Source organism: Sylvia atricapilla, chromosome 13 (assembly GCF_009819655.1).
Source record: "Sylvia atricapilla isolate bSylAtr1 chromosome 13, bSylAtr1.pri, whole genome shotgun sequence".
NCBI classification, from domain to species: domain Eukaryota; kingdom Metazoa; phylum Chordata; class Aves; order Passeriformes; family Sylviidae; genus Sylvia; species Sylvia atricapilla.
Window position 1 is genome coordinate 10,245,114 of NC_089152.1, and position 22,823 is coordinate 10,267,936.

A 22,823-nucleotide genomic window follows, 5' to 3' on the forward strand; every position below is an offset into this window, starting at 1 on the left:
AAGAGAAACTTTCCCGAGTGTAACAATCAATTTCTTCTACCACTGCTGTGTATTGAGAAGTATTCATAATCTTCTTGTATTTTACTTACAAAAGATCAGTGGAAAATACTGGCCTGAATCAAACGGAAACAAAAACCTGAATATTTGCATAGAGAAGGGAGACAGATGGTAATGTTGATAAATAGCATCACTAAACATATTTATTCTTCTCGACTGGCCTTTAGACTCAAGGTCAGATCATGCAAAATCCTTGCCTTGAGCTGTTAGTGCAGGACAATGAGGGCACAGTTAGTGTATATTGTCACAGCCTGCCATCCCCCTGCCCCAGTTCAGCGTTAAACTGCGATTACTGCTAGGCCCACTTGTCATTGTCATTCCAGCTCTGTCAATACCAAGTTCATGCAAGGAGCAGTGTATTTCAGCCTAAATGCCTTTCTAAAAACCATCATGCTTCTGATTTGTTCATTATCCCTCCTTTGCTTATTTCACATCAACATCATGTTCAAATGCTCCAACAGTTGTGTGTTTACATATTCAAATGACAAGGTGTGGCAAAAGACTGCAAAACTTGTATTAGTTTTGAGCATGAAACTTGGAGAGTGCATCTTGCTTGGTAAAAAGGTGAAGAGTACAAAACATTATTATTAAGATTTTAGAAGAACCTTGAGGCCAAACAGATAAAATCTGCTGTAGAGTGAGTTTAGCTGCTTGCAAGTAGCATCCTGATTTTACCAGGTATGTACAGATTACAGGGATGCATTCCTCAAACGATATAATAGTGCTACTATGTATTATAAATGCATATATTGGTCTACCATCCTGGAGCTTCACAAAAAGCTGAGAATAAGCTTTCAATTATCGAGGTGTGTAGGATTTTTAACCTAAGAAATTGGGGTGTACTCTATGAGGATATACTTCTTTCTAAAGCTAAGTAGACACATATATTTTAAAAGTAAATCTTTAAAACCAAACCAACCAACCAAAAACAATTCCAATAACAACAACAACAAAAAACCCTAAACTGCTCACACATAAACCCCCCCCCAAACCATAAAGGCAGCTCCTCTGTTTCAAAGTGAAAATTAGCTAGATGACCCTAATATGGAAAATAAAAAAATATTTTCAACTAAGTGTCCATTCCTCTTCAAATAATAAGAAAAGCCAAGAGACCAAATTATGTGTTCTGCTTGGACGTTAAAAACAACTGCAAAAGAAATCCACTAAGGTTTGCTTGCACTCTTACCAGAAAAAACAGTAATAATCATGAAAAGCAAGCAAATGGTTGGCAACACACCCACCACTGATAACGTAAACAGGTTGAACGGATAAAGTGGCTTGTAAATTATGAAATTTAATGTTACTAAAAAAAAGCTATGATCATAAATTTCCCTTCTTTACAGAAGGAAAAAAAGCCTTAACAAGAAAAGGTTGAGTTCCCCAGGCACAGCCGAGGAGCGAACACGATGGCCAAGGAAAAGCATATGGAGGAAGCAGGAAAAGCAGGAATTGCCCTCGTTTAGAGAAGGCTACAGAAGAGAATCCCTTCGTGTCGATTCCCGGCCAGTTTCCCTCGGGCGCCCCGAGGCTCCGGCCCGGCCCGAGGTGACCTTGACCGCGGCGATGCTCGGGGCCGCCGCGCTGCGCCCGGCACAACGGCAGGGGGCGCCCGCGCACGGCCCGCGCTGCCTCAGGAGCATCGCGTGCCCTCACGGGGAGCCACGGCCGGTCCCGGCGTATCTCCTCGCTGCAGAAGCGGGCCGGTGTCCGCAGCGGGGCCCAGCCCAGCCGCCGGCAGGGCCCGGCGCCCGGCGCTGCCGCAGCTCCGCCCTGCGGGAGGGGAGCCCGCGGCCCTGCGCTGCGTCGCTATAGCCAGCAGGGGGCGCCACACCCCACATTGCCGCCTCCGCCCTTCCCCGCGCGGAGGCCGTCGACCGCCCCCTAGCGACCGCGCTGTAACACGGCCGGGCGTGAGTGAGCGCCCCCCAGCCAATCGCCGCGAGCCGTTCGCGTCACGCCGCTTCCTATTGGGTGCGCGGTGGAGGCGGCCGCCCAATGGGCGCGGCGGAGAGGGAGGGGAAGGCGCGCGCGCGCGGGCACCGCCCCCCTTTGCGGAGCGCGCGGCGCGGCGCGGACCGGCCCTGCTGCTGCTCTGAGCGACCATGGCGCTGCCCAGCAGTTGACGTTTGGCTTCTCCCCTCTCCACCTTCTCCTCTTTCTCCGGCCCCTTCCTTCCCCCTGCCCGGGTCCCGGCTCAGGCACGTAGACGGCCGGTACCGGAGACACCGGGTCCCCCTCCCCTCGCCCCTCAGAAACAGGCAGTAGGAGTCGGGCCGGGCGGCCGCCGGACGCGCCATGAACATCATCATCGGCATCGGCGGGTGAGAGCCGGGACCGGGCGGGGAAAGCGGCTCGGGCTGCGGGGCGGGCACGGGTCTCTCATCCCGGCCCCTCCCGGTGCCGCAGTGGGGGTGGGGGGGTGGATGCGGCCCCCACGTGGCGCTTCCCGACGGCCGCGCTCTCGCCGCAGGGTCACCAACGGCGGCAAGACCACCCTGACCCGCCGGCTGATGCGGGCCCTGCCCAACTGCAGCGTGGTGCACCAGGATGACTTCTTCAAGGTGAGCGGGCCGCCGGCCGCTGCAGGCCGCGGGAGGGCGCGGGGTGACCCCCGCGGGCTTCCGCCCGCGCTGCTGGCGCGCTGCCCGCCCTGCGCCGCCCTGCCCGCGCCTCCTGCGCTGCCTGCCGGGGCCGTGCGGCGGCCGGATAAGCCTCGCTGCAGCGGGTCCCCATGGCTTTCCGTGGAGCGCGGGGCGCCGTGCTCGTGTCCGTGGGAAGATAGAGGAGCGAGCGGTTTTATCTGCATGCAAAGGAACCTGGTGGAGGGTTAAGATTCCCCTTTGTAGCTTCAGGGTTTGGATCTTGAATCTTGCTTTGAAATGGGTATTGAGCTTCTCGGTAGCTGTCCTGACCAAGCAGGTTTTTTTTTTTTTTTCTTGTTACTGTTTCAGCCCCAAGACGAAATAGAAGTTGAAGATGGGTTTAAACAGTATGATGGTAAGCCTTTGTTAGTGTTATCAAAGCATAATTCAAAACCTTAAAGAGTATTTTGATTCTCTTTGTGCACTGTTTTGTACTGACTGTATCAATTGCTAATATTTAGTTACTGTTTAACGATAGTTGTCTGTTTTGTCTTAGTGATTAGTGCATTAGATATGGAAGCTATGATGAGTACCATAAATGCTTGGATAAAAAACCCAGTCAAGTTCGAACGTTCTCATGGGATCAACAACACACTGGATTCCCAGATCTTGGAAGATAAGGAGGGAGGAGATGAAACAGTCCACATTCTTATTGTTGAAGGCTTCTTACTTTACACCTACAGGTAATCAATTGTGCTCTCCTACATTTTGATTTTTACATTATTTTATGTAATAGGTAAATCTCCAAGGGAATAAAAAGACTTGTTCTAAACCTGTTCAAGAGTTAGCAGGAGGCATCGACTACTTCCAAGTTTAGGTGTCACAAGTCTAAAGTCCTCCAAGTACAGGAAGTGGATATAATTTTACTTTCTTGCTACTAATAAGTCAAGGTGTAACCAAGCAGGTGTCTCTTTCAGGCCACTGATTGATGTGTTCCACCATCGGTACTTTCTTTCCATTCCATATGAAGAGTGTAAAAGGAGAAGAAGGTAAGTTTGTCTGAGATCTTTGCTAGCCCAATAACATCTTACTCTATTCAAGACTTTATTTCTCTGGAGCTTTAAATGAGAAGGGATAAAGGGAAATGTAGCTGCTGAGTTAGAAGACTGTAGCTTCCTTCACCGAACTGACCTGAAACTTCCCACCAAGCTATTGGGTGGTGTATGTAATGCACAGTTCCTGCACACACCTTTCACTAGGCTTTCTCCCATGCTGGTTTTCCAATTACACAGTTCCCAGGTCTTAGACTATCTGAGGTTTTACATTTGGCTCTATTGTTGCACACATACACTATTGTTACTACAAGTGAAAACCCGAATTGCATTTCAAGAGGAATAAGCAGACAGCTATTTTACATAAAGTTCTGCTAAAGCTTTTAAGAATTTATTCAGCAATATTTAGATAAGTCTGTCTTGGGAACTCTTTGTGTATTTTAAACACTTTGGACTTGCGCATCAAATTTCAGTTTATTTGCGTAACTTGATGCTTGCAGCCCTTGCTAACTACTAAGTTTTGATAAACTCAGAAACCAAACTGGAGTCAATGGGATTATGTATAGAGAAACACAATGAAGGATTTGTCATTTCCCTGAACTGTTATTAGAGTACTTTTGGGTAACAATGCCTTAATTTACAGTTCCAGGAATTACACTGTCCCGGATCCACCTGGGTTGTTTGATGGCCACGTTTGGCCTATGTATGTAAAGCACAGGAAGATAATGGAAGAACTTGGAGTTGATGTAGGTGAGTCTTTACTGACAAGAACACTTTATGACATTGCTTTTCAAACCTGTGCAATATGTACTGGTTAAATGCATGAGAGGAGGTGAATGATGCAGCTGCAGGGAGTATATTTTTCTCTCATACCCTCTAGCTGCATGCTTTTTAAATTAGGATCTGGCAAGCTTGCGGAGACATTCTACAATAGCTCTCTTATTTTACTTTCTTCAAGTGCATTTGAATGGGACAAAATCAAAGGAGGAGCTGTTTAATGATGTGTATGGGCAGATCCAGAATAAGATTGAAGAATTACTCAACACCCAGGTATGTGTTCAAGCTTATAATTGCAATTCAAAGGCAAACCTTTTAAAACCTGTGTTGAAAAAGCATGAAGCTGTAACTTGAAATATGTTCACATCTATCTTTCTGTTTAGAAATAAGCTGCTGATGATGATTCTTGTGAGTGAAGATGATTCCTGTTTGTTCCATGCTGTCTACCTGACTGCCTCTAAAGTTCCAGCTTCTGTGAAGACTCAACTCTCAAATTCAACTTTGTTCAACCTTTCCCTTAAACTATATGAGCGCTATATGATCATAATTAAAAAGCACTTCCCCCTTGTCTGTGATCCTAAACTGTGCTTGAGTCTAGTATGTGTTCTCAGGTTACTTTTTTCATTATTTTCTTAGTGTCACAGGTTAAAACATTATAGTGGAAATCATGTAAAGTGGCTCAAATATCCTAGGAGAGTGTGTGTGTATCCATATAGACATACACTGCTTTGACTTCTTTGATTTCAAAATTCTGCATGCATTCCTTTAATAATTAGGCAGCAGGTATGCATAGAAATTTGGATTGATGTTCTTGAAAAACAGAAGTCTGGAGATTTTCAGGCCATTTTACTAACACTGAATCACTGTTAAGTCTAGTGCATGCAGTTGATCTTGGATGCAGACAATTCAGTTTAGGGTCAAGAAGAAAATTTTACATACAAAATAGCTTTGAAAATATTGATTGTTCTAGTAATTCCTGTAGTAATCCATAGGGTAAGGCAAGATCAGCTTCATGTGTAAATACACAAGTAGTTTAAGGCCTCAGTTTACATAAAAAGCAGAGAAAGAGCATTATGGAGGCTTTAATCCATAGTAAGAGGAGAAGTGAATTAGTGACCAAAGCTTGATTTAAAAAAAAAAAAAAAAAATTAAGTCTGCCACATATTCCAAGATGGAAGATATGTATTGATCCAGTGTGAGACCAGTCCACTTCTTTGGAAGATTTTAACCAGTGCTGAGAACCAGCAGTTACTTTAAGCCCAGATGCATAAGCTTCCTGACAGGAGCTGGTCCTCCCCAGTATCCCCTGGAAATAGAGAAAGTTCTTTCACTTACTATCAAAGTAGGCTTGGGGAAAGTTTTTTTCTTATAAGATACTGAACTGTGAAGAACTGAGCACTAGGGGGTTGTTCTGATGACAACTGAGGGATGTACTTTGCTTCTATTTTAGCAAGGGACTAAACTATAACGGGTGTCTATACCTGATTGTTTTTCCCCATTACTTACTTAAGTAGTCCATTCCAATAGAGCAGAGGCATCATATCAGCTTTCATGTGGTACATGGTTGTTCTCTCCTTGCTCTGGTCAATGGGAAAGGTCTCCAAAGGCTGAGCATTGTAGTCAAACTCTGCCAGAATCACCTTGTTGTAGCCCGTTACTAGTGGGCAGGAAGTGTATCCATCATACTGCAATGAAAAACAGCCACTTCTCATTATTCTGACCAAAGCCTAAGGCTGAGGTTGTACAAGCCATGGTTAACATTCACATTTCAAAATAACTTCCTAGGAAGTTTCTGCATCCGGTGTAAATAACAGTGAAGTTGAAAGGCAATATTAAGTCACTCTATTTCAAATGTAGATCTGCTTAACAACATTGTAAAATTAGACCTAACCTAGAACAATAGGGCATAATGTCATTAATGGTTATTGTAAGTGGTGGAACAAGTGACCCGCAAATCAGGATGAGAGGTGGTGTTTACTCCAACAGGATCTCTAGTGAGAATTTCCAGAGACTTGCAGGATATTCAGGTTACTGCCCCATGGAAGCTATTTGTAAAATATAAGTAAAGGCTCAAGGACAAACTTGAAATTATTTATAGGGTTAACACCAGTAGTACAGAAGCTTCAGTTTAACTCCTTAAAAGATCATGTCCTACACAGGAGAGGCAAGTTTGCAAAAGTTTTTCTGGAGCAGGTATTACCTTAACAGTGTAAGTAAATCACTTACACTGATGAAAAACCCTGACTAATGAGTCTCTAACTTTCTCTTAACTCAGAAGTCAGTGAATAGCAGTGTTCATGAATATACTGTGCAATTCCATTACTACTCTGCCATGCAGCATGTAACCATTTAGCACCACAACTGCAGAGGCAAAGCTTTTCCTGCCTTTCAGTTCACACACTCAGCTGCTTGCAATACTTTGTATAAGAAGGGAGAAAACATTCAAGAGAATTTCTCCCTAAGACAAGAACTGTAAGTACCTTTTTAACTGGCAGTTCGTTCTTCATTACCAAAGAAATAGTTTTATCAAGGACTCCAGACTGTGCAGCTAAATAAGAAAAAAGGAAATGTATTAAGACTTTCACCCAGCAATTCTTGTCATTCCTAAAGCAAACAGGAGTAGCCAGGAATTTTGTTGAACAATTCAGCTGCAATTGAACTTATATGTAAATTTACTGACCCAGATTAAAAAAAAAAAGTACTAAGGCTTTGGCCTCACTGTTTCAAACATGCTAAAGCTTAATGAAATTTGAGCTGATAATTTTAGCCTATGCCTATTCTCCTGTGATAAATTATACTTGCTCAGTCTTATCAAACACTGAGGTTCTGGCACACTGAAGTTCTGTTTCATTTTGAGTGCTGACTGTAGACCCATTTACTGAAGTAGTTAAGTCCCCCTCTCTTTCATTATATCAATAACATACTGTATACCCTGAGGGTTTTTTCTATTCTTTTATTTGCCTTCTATTAGTTGTGAGACCATGCATCTAAAGTGTTTTAATTGTAGAATGTGTGGCTACAAGGCCAGAACATGTGATTTTTTGATAGTGACTTATCAGTTAGTTGACACATGCATGAGGAGCTAAGATAAAGCAGAAAGGTTCATTATTGAATGATGATGTAATACAAGAATACTTAATTCATTATATGACATTGTCATATAATGAAAAACACAAAAAATAGAATTAGTTCATCTGTGAGGCATCTGGAGGAACAGAACTGTTGGGTTAGTGGCATCAACATGGTCTGTAGCTATCCAGACCCCAGGAGATTGGTCTTTTTGAAAGCTCAAAACTGAAGTCATGACCTCAGGAGCAGCAAACTAAACAAAAAGCTTACTGTGACTTCACACTTGTCATTTACACACACACATGTGCAACTTTACCTACGGCTGCAGCAGTTTTTGATGTTGGAAGGTTGGTGCAGTCTCCAATACCAAAGACATTAGGATATTTTTTATGTTGTAGAGTCTCCTTATCTACATCCACCCAGCCGTTTTCATCTGAGACAGGACTGTTGATGAGTACAGCAGGTGGCCCCATTGGGGGTGTAACATGGAGCATTTCATACTAAACAGAAAGGAAATGCACTCAGTGCAATGGTTCATCAGAGCAAACTTTAACTGTTGGTATAGGGCAATAAGCACAGAGTGGAGAGAGAGTTTCTTGGGTTTGTGTCTGTTTAGGATTTTTAAACAAGTACATAGAATGAAAATCTATTTTCAGTTTTCAAGTGCGTCCTGTAATTAACATGAACCTTATCAAGCAACTCCATTTGGAAGCAATTTGCCTTCCTCCATACACACCTGAGACATTCCCACTGCATACAGGACTCCAGGCATAATTTATGAGACGTTTTTTCTTCTCTCCACCTTGGTTTCAAAATTTTTAATATTCTGCTAAAGTTAAGAGATAGTACTCTTGGGGGGGAACAGCAATACACAACAAAGTAGACTGTGTTATAACAATGTAGAATTTACCTTGCAGTAGACAAGGAAAAGAAATAGAACCAAAGAAGGGGTTTGAAAGCTCCTGACCTGATGAACTTCAGTCACTCCAGGTTGGTCCAAGTTTTCAAACACAGCTTCTTGTTTGTCTGCTCGAACTTCTATGAGGTTGCGCTTGTAGTTAACAGCAAGATTCCTGTCCTTTATTACTTCAAGCAGTGCATCAGCATATTTCTTCACACCAAAAATCACACCAAGTGCGGTGTTGAACATGATGTTTGCTTTGGGACGTTTTCCTGTCTGCAGGAAAAGATCAAATTAGCCTTTTCTATTAAGAAACTGTGACAAGAAAAGAACTGTGCTGCACTACCAAAGAGCTGATAAAACTATTCATGCAGTTCAATTACTAATGAATATTTAATTAATATTTCACAGCATGTTAGAAGGTAGAACCTTTCAGCATGAGGTACTGAAGATACTTCAAACAACTTGTGAGAGGAGGTGGCTGCAAGGCACTGAGGAACTGCTGTATGCAGGTTAAATTCTTGAAGCAGTTTAGTGTTAAAAAGCTTTCTGAAACCTTCACTTTTATGCATAATTCAGATACTCACCCAGTAGGCAGCTCATGAGATTTAAACAGATATGAAGCTGACACTTCCACCTGAAGTTGTCTTTTGCTTCCACTAAGCTTGCTTTAACAGCCTGGCTAAGACTCCTCCTGATGCTGAGTCAATGTGCCCAAGGAGTAGGCATACCCACTTTTCAGACTAGTAAACAAATGGCAACAGGTATTAAGTACTTAAAGTAACAGTAACAAGAATGACTTAATTCCAGCCAGCATTATTTTGGTGCATGATGTGAAGTTATAAATTAGGCTGAGAACAGTTGTATCTGCAGCTCACCAGAAGCAGGGCAAGCAGTTCTTTCAGTATGAAATTCTGAACTGTATTTCTGAATTCTACAAGTTTGTCTGGGATTAAATATATGCTAAATATTTATGAACAATCCATTTACCTGCATTTCTTATACATTAAAAATAGAAAAAGCAACTCAGTCACTTTAATAATCCTGAGTCACAGCGCTCTCATGTGGTTTATATTTGCTTTAAAGATAATATGAAACCCTTAGAACAAGCCTTCCTTCCAACTGTGAGAACAAGCATTGGCAGAGAGGGTAAAATACTTACTTTTGTCAAGTATGCATCTGATAAATACATGATCTTCTGAGGAGCCCCTGCACACTTCACTGGAGTATTTGGAAAAGTGAAGATAGCATTTCCTTCCTTAAAATCCTGTAAAGCTCTCCATGTTTTCTCTACTGTCTGGGCTGAATAATTGGAACCTATTTTAGGGTGATTAAAACCTTCAGGCAAGCCTTTGATCTAGGAAAAGAGAAATTAAGGTTTCAAGTACAGATTGCAAAAATTTTGTCATCATTGACAAGTATTAAATACAGACCGAGAAATGACTATATAAGAAGTTTCTGTCAAAATGAAAGTCCATACTTGCTAGTTGTTGTTTTTAAAAATAGGTCTAATAATAAAACAGGTATTTCCTTTTAGAATTTACTATATGATTTAGTTGATGTGACATTTAGTTTTGCTCTGTGTTCCTCGTTCTATTTACATTAGAGGCGCTTCAAACTACAGTCAGCACGTGTTATTATCTCATTATTACAGGCTGCCCTAAAGTTCTAGATTTCACTTGCTGCCCCATCTGCTGATATTGCCACAGAGATGCAACAGTTGTAGTAAAAGGCTTTCCCAAGGGTAGTTTGGATTATTACACAGGGATCTGTGGAAGGAGTAAAGTCATTAGTCTGTCTTCTAGTTCTTTAACTCACTGTGTTCAATACCTTGCAGTAAAAACAGTACTGAAAAGCTATTTACTTTAATGAATGTATGTGATGTTATTAAAATTAGTAAAAATATGATTACTGTAAAACAAATACCTTGTCATAATGCAGACTAATTCCAAGGGCAATTATCAGATACTTGTAAGATACCTGTTGTGGAAGGAACAAAAAGTATTTTAGACAAAGAAACCAAAGCATTACCTCAAAGTAAATTTCAGTTACCTGACAGCAACACAGTCACAAGGAAGGAGATATAGGGAGCATGAGTAACATAAGTTAAGCTCTTAAGAATTCTAGTTAAAATGCTAACTGCATGATGAGTTACACACAGAGCCTTTGTTATACACAAACCCAGGTATCTGGAGCAAAATATTCTCTTTTCTGTTCAGTTCACCATAGGCTTATCATATTATAGCAAAGGCTTATGATAACAGTTGATTTTAAGTTGATGTTATTCTAATCTAGTTGTCTACCACAATTTTTATTAGAAAAAAATTTTAGGACCAAGTACGTAAGACTAATTGGAGTTATTTTCTTTTTTTACATCATTACCTTGATATCGTTCTCTAGCCAGACACAGTTCTTATCTGGATCCAGTGCTATAACTTGAGATTTGATCCACTCAACACCTGCAGGTATTACACTTTTCATTGGACGTGCAGAAGCTGCCAGCTGCTTTGCACCACCACCAACCAGGGTCCACAGTGGCTGATAGTAATGAGTCTGAAATGAAAGTTCCAATGGACATTTCAAAACTGTTTAAAGGGACTTAAAGGCACATCACTCCAAATGGAGCAATGTACTCTTAACATTGTATCATTCTTAACAAAAGGAGCTGTATAAATAACCAAGATTTTTCCAAGACAAAGCTGCAGGGATGCAGAAATCTCATGGAGAAGAAAGTGTCATACAAAACCTTTTGAAAGATGGTTAGTTGGCTTACTTGCCACTGTTAAAAATGCGTTATTGGAGAGAGATGAGAATCAGACCCATCTGGTCACTTGTAAAATGCTTACTCTTCACAGTGCTTTACAGCAGAGGGAGACTCACCTTGCTTGGCTCAACAACAGCCACGTTTCCTGCCCCCACTTTCCTCTTCATCCGAGCACTCATGGCGATTCCACCAGCACCTCCACCCAACACAAGTACTTCATAATAATCCTTGGCAGCACACCTGGCTGCTGTGTGTAAGCCAAAGGAGCTCATCTTCTGCATTCCTGGTTTCAGCAACCACACACAAGAAAGGAGACTGGAGCAGGAGGACACTGTTCCAACTGCTGACATCTCTCACTGAGTGGGAAGCTAGGAGATAAGGAAAGGCACCAGTAACAATTACAGGAGGCAGAACTGATATTTATAGTTAAGTAAATAGGGTTAGTTTTCAAGGCAAAAATTATAATACTAAATTCCTCAAGTCATCAGGCAAGAATTACAGCTTTTTGATTTATTTACTTATTTATGTTACTTACAGACAGGAGTTTCAAAATTACACCAGAAACCTCAAATATTTTCAAGAAAATCTTCAATGTCAGCGTCAAAAATTCTCCACTACACTACATGAAATTGAGCACCTTTCTGTGCTCTCTTGACATCCCTCATGTCTGTGAACCCTGAATTCTTTATAATGCCCCATTATTAATCCTTACAGTTACAATTTGGGACAGTGAGGGAAAAATCTCAGAGGCATCCACTGTAAAACAAATGTTAATAACTTTATTCTACAGGTTTCCAAGACGCAAATATTTTCTTCTCATCCCCGGCCCCCAGTCAGAACAAAACACAAAACTGCAGGATAAGTTAGTTTCGCTTTAGAAGGCTGTTCATCATCTGTGCAGGCAGCTATTTAAAAATGTGGACCTACATTCATAAATATATTTTCTATTTCACTTTAAGGCTATTTGTTTGCATGTTTTTAGAATAAGTCTGTTTAATACAGAAGAAAATGCACTTTAAAGAAATCATAGTTAAGGCTGAGCAGGAGAGCTGAGTAGCTCATATCTCAGCTAGAGCCCAGAACAAACAGTACCCGAAGCTCGACAGTTCATGCAGAGGCACTCAGGACAACTGCAATTTCTTCCTCTCCGGGACACGTACTGTATGCTAAACTCCTCAGACTGCCTACTTCATCGATCCAGTTTATTGAAGGAAGTTGGAATAAATAAAGTTAGAGAAGTCCTACTGGCAAGAAGTACAGCAACCATTCGTTAAGCAGATGAGCAGTTTAAGCGTTCCGGGCACGCACGTGTGGCAGCTCTGGCAGCTCCCAGCCGGCTCCAGAGCGTGTCCCGGCCCCGGCCACAGCAGCCGCGGGGGGCCGAGCGGCCGCAGCTGCGCCACCGCCCCGGAGCCCAGGGAGCCGGCCCCGCGGGGGAGCGGGGCCACGACCCGGGGCTGGGCCACGACCCCGTCCGCGCCCGGGGAGGCCGCTGCGGCCCGCAGGCTGCCCCGCCGGCACGGCCCTCCCGCCGCCTCCCGCCCGGCCCGAGCCGGCACCGCCGCTCCCTCACGGCAGGACCGAGCCGCGGCCCCGCTCCCGGCTCCGCACTCACCGCTCGTCGCGCGGAGCAGGGCAGGAAAGCACCGCGCCGCCGGCCCGTGTGCGATGGGGAGCGGCGGGGCGGAGCTGGGCTCCGGGCGCTGCCCGGCCGCGGGCAAAGGCCGCGGTCCGGCCGGGAAGAGCAGGGCAGGGCAGGGCAGGGCAGGGCAGGGTCGGCCGGGCCGGGGGTGCGCGGCCGGCGGTGGCCGCCGAGCCCCGCGAGGGGCTGAGCCGGGCGCTCCGCTCCGGGCAGTACCGACAGCACCTACGGCTCCAACCCGCGCTTCCCCGAGTTTTGAAAGTCCAGTCCTAAACCTGGGCCCCTGCCAATCCCTTATCGAAACCCAGCTGCGCATTCGGTGTTGGCCTCCAGCCCAGGCAGCGGCCCAGAGTCCCACTTAGACACACAGAGCTGCGGGCAGCGCTGCCTTAACCCTTCCAAAGTCCAGGCAGGATGAGAGGGTGGGAGCTGCTGTGTGAGGCTGGGCACACACTGCCTACCCTAACGCTGACCACCACATTGATCTACTCCGTAAGTAACTTTTTATGAAATCAGTCAAGACTAAGTGTACACAGCAATAGAAACTATAGCTGTGCATGCTGATGCAAGCACACGCTTTTACATGTCAGTATCATTAAATTCATCCAATGCAGCATTTACTTTTATGCATTAAGACTTACAAGAGTATTTGGCAGAACATCCTATGGAGATAATGAATTGTAGTTTTTACTGAAGTGATTTAAGAACACATTAATAGAAGTTATGTAAACTGAACAAACTTCATCCTATATATTTTTATTAATTTCCCCCTTTTATTACAGAAAAGTCATTTAGTAGAATTAGGTCTTTATTAATAGAAAACCCAGATCTTACCATGCTTTTACAGGAAAAGTTCATCACTTACATTTTTATGTATGTGCATGATTCGTCAGGTAAGCACTGTTAGCTTTTATTCCTTTGATTGGAAATTATTCCAAGTGCTGAAATCTACCAAATTTCAAAAGTATCAATTTCTATTAATTTCTTAGTATTCTCTAGTTAAAATAACCATGATTTTTTTGAAACAAAATAAAACCATAGTTCTTTGGAAAAAAACACACAGTTCTTGACAGAGAATTCCACTTGACACAGTAAACTGGATTCTATAAGAGGGCATACAAATCAAGAAATATCAAAGGAATTCGATCCTGATTTGCATACTGAGGCATCTAGTTTCATGTTATAGTTTAATGAGAACAGTTTTAATTCTCAGAATCTGATTGTGAAATTACATTACAAAACAAAAAATACTTAAGACAACATTTAGTTATGTACATTCTGCTCCAAAAAATGGACTGTGGAAATTCTTTACATTTCTCATAGAAATACATACAAACCACAGCAGAGGCCAACAATCCACTGGCAGTTAATAGCCATAAGTCAACTTCAGGGAAAAATACCTGTGGAAAGTTTTAATCTAATACTGCTTCACTAAAAGCATTTCAGTGTCTCTTCAGACTGCTTTAAGTAGCTTGTTCTCCTTGCCCCAAAACATTACTGCAGTTTACCTTGCATGATGGCTGGGTACTTGCTAGAGTACATCTTGCACAGAAAAAGATGACAAATATTAAGAACAGGAAATTAGGAGTTCAGAAAATTACAATACAGAAAGTCCAGGCAGGTGTACACTGTGTGAGTCATCTAAAACAGAACAATAAGTAAAATTGACTGTGCCCCTGTGATACCTTTCTATATGTACTTTATGGAAAACTTTACATAGCTTACCATTTATCTTATTCCAAAACACATAATTTACGTTATTATTTAGAAAGAAACACAGATTTACTTGAAAAAAACCACAGTTATAAAATAACTAGTTTGTTAGACTGTAGGAACAAATAATTTAAAGTTCTTTTACCAGTCTAGACAACTTTTACATTCATTTGAATGGGAGTTCACACCAAGTGCTGCAAGATGGGAATCACATTCAGAGAAATGGATATCAACCTCATTCCAAATTTCTCATCAGTACACACTAATAATCATCAATTTGGGTGAGGACAGTGTAACAAAAAATCTCTTATATAGATATGAAGTGCAAATGATTCATTTGTTAAGGAAAAAACACTAAATGAAGTAGTTTTCCTACAGGTGGCTGAATTTCATATGAAGTGCAAAATTTTAGTTTTGCTTATGTTTTATTTTGTCACATAAAATGAAATTACAACTTCTAATCCCACAAAAATATGCTTAGAACACACAGGCTTCCTAATAAACCAATTACAGGCTTCCTAATAAACCATTACAGAAGCAACAGTTTCCTGGTTTGAATTAAATGTTTGTGGAAGCACAAAGTCATTAATATTTGTGTTATGCACACAGCAATTTTGACAATCTTTAGTGTTGTTCTTCTCCCCTGCCAATCATTTCAGCTGGGAACTTATTCAGAAGTTACTTTAAAGCTGTTCTTAAGTTAGTTGATGACAAAAAAAAAAAAAAAAAGAAAAAAAAAGAAAAAAAAAAGATTGTTGCAATGAAGTAAACTTTTAAGCAAAATACACTGCTATATTCTTCAGTTCATCAGAGACAGATCAAGCTAAGGTTGCACAAGAGATCAGTATTTATGATCAAAGACAGATCCCAACTGCATGAAACAAAGCAGTTTCAGTGAAAATATAGCCACTGAAGTCTGGTGATGAGAACTGAACTTTAAAGAAGTATTCTGCATTTTGTCTGAAAAACATGTGCCAGTCATCAAATCTCTCAGAATTCTAAACACCGGAAGAACAAGAAAATAAAAAAGGATAGGTACTTAAAATTATGATGCCCAGTTCTCCAATATACAAATATATAAAAATTAACTTACATTATAATAATATCAAACTGCATAGCATTACAAAAGAAGGCAACTTGAATGGCTGAAATTAAAAAATGTGAATGTTACCAACTCTATTATTACCATTCTGGAATTTATAATACCATAGGGTAGACTGTTGTTAGCAACAGCTATAGCCCAATTTAAGCAAAGTCTGCCTTAATTCCAGTGAATGTATAAATCATTAATTCAGACAAGGTGTTGCATGCTCTGCTTTCAGGTCCTCTTTGCAGGTTTTGCTGTTAACTGTTTCTCTCTTTCAAGTTCTTTCTCACGTTGCTGCTCTCGTTCCAATTCTTCCTTCTGCCTCTTTTGCTGCAGCTTAAGTGCTCTTTTCTAAACAGAAAAGACAAGAAAATAATTGTAAGTTTTATAGATATATTTAAGTTGGAGCAACAAGCAAAATCCCTCCCATTCTCCCTCTCTCCAGTACACCCTTCTTATGACTGAATGTAGCATAAACTGTTAATTTTTGCTTCCTCCCTCCCACTTTCAGCTTACTGTTCAAAAATGGGAAGTTTGTGGTCTACACTGGGAAAACACAAACTGGCGCCTCTTCAGTCTCACTAAAAGTCATCCTTTGGGTATACCTGACAAGGTTCTTACCATGTAATTTACTGCCTCCAAGAAAAAAGTCTCTTGTTGAACACACTGAAGGATTAATCTTGCCAGAATGTAACCACGCTGTCTATATAGCATGAAACCAGTGAACTTATGCCACTGTTAATGGTACATTAAACAGAAGGAGAAATTCTTACATTTGTGACAATCTAGTTTCCATTGAAATGAAATTGAAACAACAAAGAGAACTGCTTGGAATGGAGTGGACTAAGCAACAGAACAAGGCATGATTCTTACACCACCTAAACATGAAGATGACACTTAAAGAGCAGCTCAGAAGTGTAAGTGGCTTGAGGAACATTAGGAGCAAGTGAAAGGTTAAAAACATACATGGCTTGGAGACACTGAAAACATCCTTTTAAGATAAATTTCTATTTTAATCAGAATTTTCAGCAGGCAAAATAGAAGTTGGAACTCAGTAATATGTAAGTAAATATCTGTATTGGAAAATAAAAATATTTATCCCACTTACTTTTAACTTTGATGTCTTCTCATGCAGCATCATCATTTCATTTCTAATATTCACTAACTTGTTGTGATAGTGTTTAGCTTCTGAAAACTTAAAAACCGTAACTGTTAAAGCAGTGACTGTCAAGAATAGTTGTTTTATAAAGCTACACAGCAAAATAGCAATCAAAACCAGTGACTACCAGAACAGTTTGACAATGGAATAAACATGTTCAAGTTTATATCTAAAATTTACATATCACATACATTAATATAGAAAACTACATCCCAACAATCACATACAGTAATCTACTGAGTGAAGATTCATGAAACAGAAGAAAAATATTACAATTTTATGCACCATACATAAGTGTCTCATGCACCCTCTCTGCTAGTCTGGGAAGGTGCACAGACCCATGCTGGAGCCTCAATTCTACTGAAAAAACATATACATTTGCTTTGGCTGCTGGCTTTGAAGAGCCAGTCTCACCAATGCTGCCTGACTGAGCCTGCACTCTCTTCCTGCTGCCCTTTCTATTTAAGGGAAATAAGCTGGTTCCCACCCCCTCCAGCAGTTTGTCCCTAATCTCTTAACTGGTTTTCTTTCTGTAGGTCATTAAGAACAAAGAAAAGACACAAGCTGCTAGTAATGCTTCAGCAAGAAAATCAATGCTAATCTAGAATTTAAAAGGCATTACTGGTACTTACCAAAGCATTGATATCAACAATGGAGTTACAATCCTTGAATTTTGAAATTTCTTGTTCTAATGTTTCTAGCAGTACCACTTGGTTCTGTCTAAAACAAAAAAAGATGCATAAACCCAAAGTAAAGCACTACATATGCTTTTCAATCAGCCTTTTAAATAGACTTTTAATCAAAACAGTATCAATACAAACTTCCCAATACCAGATTCTTCTTATCTACTGCTAGGTGATTTCAATAAAAACACGAGTTAAAGACTTCAGAAAAATCCAAGCTGCTATTTGTTGCACAAATTCAGCTGGCATCATACAGCACATGGATATCCAGGAAAAATATCCCCAAAACCCTGAAGAGACACTCTCCAGGTTGCAGCGGTTGACTGGAAGGGAGAACAATTAGCTCTTGACTTTCCACTTGGGTGCCTCTGTGTCACGATGCAGGACTAAGTTATTTCTGTACAGAACTCATGTGGATTCCTGGTGATTATTAAGGATCTCCATCCCACACAAATCAGCTCTGGTCTTTCCAGACAAAGGCTGTCCTTGGCAGAAGCATAACCACATCATGCATGGTGAAACCCAAACTAAGATACCTTGCAAAACCTGAGATGGATCTGTGCAAAGCTCTTTCCAGTACCTCTGTATCCATGGCAGATCTGGTCTGCATTTGAAATCAACTACTCTCAGTTATCAGTGAGGTATCAGTGTACAAAGAACTATTATCTGCTAAGCTCCTCACTTGTATTTTTCAAGTGTTTTGCAATACGGTTTAGAGACTGAACAACAAAGAATACATCTCACTACAAGCTGCCCTGAATACAAACTGCACGTTTCCAAGCAAAATAAACCCAGCTTTTAACACACTTTCCCACTACAGAAGTGAATAAGCATTTAAGAAATCTATGTCTTCTGTTCTGCCTGGCTTAGGGGATTTTAGTCTTCTACTGTTACACATTCTTCAGCCACAGTGCTCACAGGCTTCACTGCAGCTTGTACACCCCCTGGTACTCCCACAGATCACTGAATTATTCAGGATGCTCAAGTCAGGATACAGAAATGCTGATAAACTATATTCCAGTTAAAGGGGAACTGGCACATTATATTGAAAGAGCAGCAAACCCAGTATGCACGTGTATGAAGTTGGTTTCAAAAATCTGCTTACGTAAGTTCCTGCAGTGCCGATTTTGATCGCTGAAGATCAGGCAGATAGTGGGAAATCAATCCTTCAGCGAGCTGCTCCACAGCTTTCTCATCTATTAAAGGCAGATCTTCTACAACTCCTTCATCTGGAGACGCATCACTGGCACCTACAGCAAAGAAGGGCAAGGCTGAGTGTGACAGGTCAGCACACACTTCAAGTTTCACCTGGAACAACTATATTTTCCTTTTTAAAATTTAAAAGAATTAAAACACATTAAAATTCTCTGCACTTTTTCAACTAAACTGGACTTTCGTCTTACTCCTCTTCTTTATTCCTCCCTTATTCTCAGTCCTATATCACAAGCTTCCTGGTAAACCCTTTTATGTGAACAGCAGCAGAAGAGAAAGAGGGAAACATCTGTTCCATCGATATCTTAAAAAAAAAATAAAAAATGAGTACTTACTCCAGTCTACTGAAGAAAAAAATGGGCAACATCAGTGTTCTGACTACGTATTAAAAGTACCTAAACATTAATAGCCCTCAACCTTTGCTTTCAAAGTCTGAGGACAACCTAGGCTATGAAAGGTCTTCGCCTGTCACTCAAAAAACCAAGAGTTCATGCTGAACTTCACAGCCTGTAAGTTTTATATGGGCATGATTATTTTTTGTCTGCAGCGCTCACGGCAGACAAAACCCCTTTAACCCGCAGTCCCCCGCACGGGAGACACCGATGCGGGAGGCGGCCCTCGGAGGGCGAGGGAGCCCGGCCATAACAGCGGGGATGGCGGAGCCTCCCGGCGGGCGCCCTGCTCCGCCCGGGCCCTGCGGCGGCTGCAGCCTCTCCTCGGCTCTCCCCGCACCCGCGTCCCGCCCGGCCCGGCCTCCCCTCACGTACCCAGCGAGGGCCCGGGGTCCCCCGCGGCCGCCGCCTCCTTCCCCTCCGTGCCGCTCATCGCCGCCGCTCCCGGCGCCCTCCGGCAGGACAGCACAGGGCAGGGCAGGGCAGCGCCGCCCGAGGCCGCGGCAGGCGGGTCCGGCTGCCCTCACCGAGCGGGCCGGCCCGGCGCCCCCCGGCCCGCGCCCCGCCGCCGCCGCACCATGGAGCCGCCGCCGCGCTCCGCGCCGGGCCGCGCGCGGAAGTGACGCGCAGCGCCGCCGGCGCCGCTGGGTGACAGCGCGGAGCGCGGGCCGGGCCCGTGCCGGGTCTGTGCTGGCCGCTCCTCCCCGCCGCTCCGGGGCTGCCCGATCCTCCCCGCTCCTCCCCGCCGCTCCCCGGGGCTGCCCGCTGCTCCCCGCCGCTCCCCGGGGCTGCCCGCTCCTCCCCGCCGCTCCCGGGGCTGCCCGCTCCTCCCCGCCGCTCCCCGGGGCTGCCCGCTCCTCCCCGCCGCTCCCCGGGGCTGCCCGCTGCTCCCCGCCGCTCCCCGGGGCTGCCCGCTGCTCCCCGCTCCTCCCCGGGGCTGCCCGCTGCTCCCCGCCGCTCCCGGGGCTGCCCGCTGCTCCCCGCCGCTCCCGGGGCTGCCCGCTGCTCCCCGCTCGTCCCCGCCGCTCCCGGGGCTGCCCGCTGCTCCCCGCTGCTCCCGGGGCTGCCCGCTGCTCCCCGATCCTCCCCGCCGCTCCCGGGGCTGCCCGCTGCTCCCCGCCGCTCCCGGGGCTGCCCGCTCCTCCCCGCTGCTCCCGGGGCTGCCCGCTCCTCCCCGCCTCTCCCCGGGGCTGCCCGATCCTCCCTGGGGCTGCCTGCTCCTCCCCGCCGCTCCCGGGGCTGCCCGCTGCTCCCCGCCGCTCCCTGGAGCTGCCCGCCTCGCCCGGAGCCCCGGGAGCAGCCGCTGGGGCCGGGGCTGAGCCTCGGTGTGCGGGTTCCATCCCTGCCGAGACCGCGCTGTGCTGCAGGGGCCTGACAGAGCCGAGAGGCGATGGCTCCGTCCCAGCGTGCGGGGCACGGGGCTTTTCGGAAATGCAGCTGCAACTATAGAAATAAACTAATGAAGGACCGCTCAGAAAGTTCTGGTGGTTTTTTGTTTGTTTGTTTGTTTGTTTGTTTGTTTGGGGTTTTTTTTTTTTGGGGGGGGGGTTTTGGGGTTTTTTTGTTTTGTTTATGCAGTATTTTAATATATCCCCAAACCTTAAAGGTTAAATTAATTTCAGGCAGTTGCCCTAATGCTCTTCAGAAACAGAGGCAAAAAGGGGCTTTTGAGGTGATCTGTCAACCTTAAAACTAACATTTCTAACAGCAAGGTTATTGCAAATTCATTTGCATTTTTCTTCCTATGCATATTCTGGTTATATTTGCTGACAAATATGTCACTGTTCCATCATCGGATTAAAAACAATTTCTCTGCTTTTTAAAAGAAGCAACGAGGAAGTTGTTAATTAACTGTGACTCAAATTCTTAATTCTAACTGGTTAGCAATTTTACTTAGAAGTTTCTTTTGGTAGGAGGAACAATCCACTTTTATTGGAAGTTTCACTGGGAAAGACTTCTCAGTTTCCAGATGGAATTTCTAGTAAGAACAAGTGAGATGACACTGAAATAGTCTCACTTGAGATGTGGGAGTTTCAGATTTGTGCTTCTGCTTTGCCTGTTCCAGGCCTTCCCACGTCTTGCAGAAATAGACTAAGGATTGGAATAGAAAACTGGTATCTGGTTTTCTAGACAAATTAAAATTTAACTCTTTGTCAACCCAAATATTCCAAAAAAGAGAATGATAGAAAACTTTTCTTGTTCCTTTTCTTCTGCAAAATGTCCTGTTTTGCAGCAACTATTTCCCAGGTGCCTATGTATGCAATACTGTTAATACCACATAATCATGTTTAATTTTCATTTTTTGTTGTAGCAACTGTGTTCAGAAACCTTTAATGCAACACTGCCACATAGGCATTCTGGATTTTATTACTGCAACGGATTTAAGCAGTTACATATATTGTAACCGTGCCCCACCCTAGAAATGTGAGTGAAAATGGAGTTAAGTTAGCTTGAATTGTATAGCAAATAGGATGTTTTAAACCATCAGCTTTGGAGGTGCCACATGACTTCGGGGATGACAACATGAAAAGGAAACACTTCTCATTAATAGGTAACCTCTTACAGGCTCTCTGTCCTCCTTAAGTAAATGAGACTGTAGAAAGACTAGAGCCTTGGCTTTTACAATGAAGAAATTGAGTAGCAGAGTATTACAAACGGTTCTGTTCAACAGAGGCTCATTTTACCAATGTATGAGTTGGTTCTTGATTTGACAACACTTCTGGTCTTTTAGTTATTCAGTAAAAGGTGAGCTGGCAAACCTTGGTGCACTGGTTTAGTGTGTTAGTCCTCCCAGCTAAATATCCTTCCTCAGTGCTACAAGTTTCTGTTCCTGTAGAAGTGGCAAAGCTGCAGTGTAAAGCCCAACATTTTAAGTTATTTTTAAAAGCAGTTCCTTTGGTGGCTCCTGGAACCTGGCTGCTCATGTCTCTGTGTCCTCACTCACTTGTACTGGTACAAGTGGTGAAACTCTTGAAACACAGAGTGAGTTAAATCACCCAGAGAGAACAGAAATATTAAAAATGGGTGAACTGGAACACAGCTGGGAGCACTTTTCTAGGCAGCAAGGCTGGCTTAACTGGTTCCTGTTCCTGGCTGCTCATTCTGACTCCCACACTGTTCACTGCCCCCTCGTTGTCATATGGATGTCTGTGCAAGTTGAGATCATGGAAGCAGTCTCAGTTACACATACAAATATATCCAAAACGCTCCCAATATGCACCGTTTAATTCTGACCCAGTTAATTTCAGGGACTCAGTTCATTGTCTGGCCCCTAAACAACTGTGCTGGTAACAATGCCAGAGGAATTATGAAGTAGGTGAAAGGGCAGGAGATGGGACCACTTTAGCCACTTGAAGAAAAATAACCTGAGATTGCATGCTCAGGAAAACAGCCACATTGTAAAGTGGCAAGGGAGCTCAGATAAAGCGTCATACTGTCTATTTTTGGACATCATTAAGAGAACAACAATAAGCAACCTCCACCCAAGGCCGGTTTACCACAGAGGACTCCCCTCCCGTGGGGCCAGTTCCAAGAAGGGGCTCGCTCCACGTCCTGCAGCACTGCCCTGATACCTGCCAGAATCTGCTATCAGCCCTTGACCAGAAAAGGAGTGCCCTTCTCCAAAATCCTGCGCTTCTGTACGACTCTCCAGACTTCACTTCCCTCAACCAAGTAAAAACAACAAGCTATGTACCTTCTCTTTGACAGGCATCATTTCCCAGAAATGCTTATG

General features: G+C 43.6%; 3 protein-coding genes across 7 annotated transcripts; 1 reads left to right on the forward strand and 2 right to left on the reverse strand.

The window, feature by feature from the left end:
• Positions 1-2,075: 2,075 nt before the first annotated feature.
• Positions 2,076-5,050, forward strand: LOC136367042 (nicotinamide riboside kinase 2-like). The gene is made up of 8 exons (XM_066328400.1): positions 2,076-2,378; positions 2,528-2,618; positions 3,009-3,054; positions 3,196-3,382; positions 3,617-3,688; positions 4,335-4,441; positions 4,650-4,741; positions 4,852-5,050. Exons 1-8 carry the CDS (start codon positions 2,353-2,355, stop codon positions 4,855-4,857), a joined length of 627 nt encoding a protein of 208 aa, XP_066184497.1. The 5' UTR covers positions 2,076-2,352; the 3' UTR covers positions 4,858-5,050.
• Positions 5,051-5,293: 243 nt separating this feature from the next.
• Positions 5,294-14,476, reverse strand: SQOR (sulfide quinone oxidoreductase). Of its 4 annotated transcripts, none has more exons than XM_066328395.1 (10): positions 14,353-14,476; positions 11,319-11,570; positions 10,821-10,991; positions 10,365-10,418; positions 9,601-9,795; positions 8,505-8,714; positions 7,854-8,037; positions 6,949-7,016; positions 5,975-6,153; positions 5,294-5,774 (listed from the first exon to the last, which is right to left on the reverse strand). In XM_066328395.1, the coding sequence occupies exons 2-10, from the start codon at positions 11,550-11,552 to the stop codon at positions 5,717-5,719; spliced, it is 1,353 nt and encodes a 450-aa protein (XP_066184492.1). In that variant the 5' UTR covers positions 11,553-11,570; positions 14,353-14,476; the 3' UTR covers positions 5,294-5,716. The 4 variants fall into 4 exon arrangements, with proteins under 4 accessions (XP_066184492.1, XP_066184493.1, XP_066184494.1 ...); XM_066328396.1 differs by lacking the exon at positions 14,353-14,476 and adding an exon at positions 12,295-12,508; XM_066328397.1 differs by lacking the exon at positions 14,353-14,476 and adding an exon at positions 12,363-12,503.
• BLOC1S6 (biogenesis of lysosomal organelles complex 1 subunit 6) lies at positions 13,585-19,682 on the reverse strand. Of its 2 annotated transcripts, XR_010744629.1 has the most exons (6): positions 19,466-19,682; positions 18,592-18,736; positions 17,436-17,523; positions 16,753-16,839; positions 15,651-15,995; positions 13,585-14,485 (listed from the first exon to the last, which is right to left on the reverse strand). XR_010744629.1 is itself a non-coding variant. In XM_066328402.1 (5 exons), exons 1-5 carry the CDS (start codon positions 19,521-19,523, stop codon positions 15,876-15,878), a joined length of 498 nt encoding a protein of 165 aa, XP_066184499.1. In that variant the 5' UTR covers positions 19,524-19,682; the 3' UTR covers positions 15,277-15,875. The 2 variants fall into 2 exon arrangements, 1 of the variants encoding a protein (XP_066184499.1); XM_066328402.1 differs by lacking the exon at positions 13,585-14,485 and having other exon boundaries at positions 15,277-15,995.
• Between the last annotated feature and the right edge of the window lie 3,141 nt (positions 19,683-22,823).

Excerpts from the sequence above, each read along its gene's own strand:
- LOC136367042 (XM_066328400.1), top strand. The coding sequence starts at position 2,353 with ATGAACATCATCATCGGCATCGGCGG. Across the intron at positions 3,689-4,334 it reads GAGTGTAAAAGGAGAAGAAG|TTCCAGGAATTACACTGTCC; the intron begins GTAAGTTTGTCT and ends CTTAATTTACAG. Across the intron at positions 4,442-4,649 it reads AGAACTTGGAGTTGATGTAG|TGCATTTGAATGGGACAAAA; the intron begins GTGAGTCTTTAC and ends ACTTTCTTCAAG.
- SQOR (XM_066328395.1), bottom strand. The coding sequence starts at position 11,552 with ATGTCAGCAGTTGGAACAGTGTCCTCCTGCTCCAGTCTCCTTTCTTGT. Across the intron at positions 8,038-8,504 it reads GAGTGACTGAAGTTCATCAG|TATGAAATGCTCCATGTTAC; the intron begins GTCAGGAGCTTT and ends CTTTCTGTTTAG. Across the intron at positions 6,154-6,948 it reads ACGAACTGCCAGTTAAAAAG|TATGATGGATACACTTCCTG; the intron begins GTACTTACAGTT and ends TTTTCATTGCAG.
- BLOC1S6 (XM_066328402.1), bottom strand. The coding sequence starts at position 19,523 with ATGAGCGGCACGGAGGGGAAGGAGGCGGCGGCCGCGGGGGACCCCGGG. Across the intron at positions 18,737-19,465 it reads GGACCCCGGGCCCTCGCTGG|GTGCCAGTGATGCGTCTCCA; the intron begins GTACGTGAGGGG and ends TCTTTGCTGTAG. Across the intron at positions 16,840-17,435 it reads TTGTTGATATCAATGCTTTG|TTTTCAGAAGCTAAACACTA; the intron begins GTAAGTACCAGT and ends ACGGTTTTTAAG.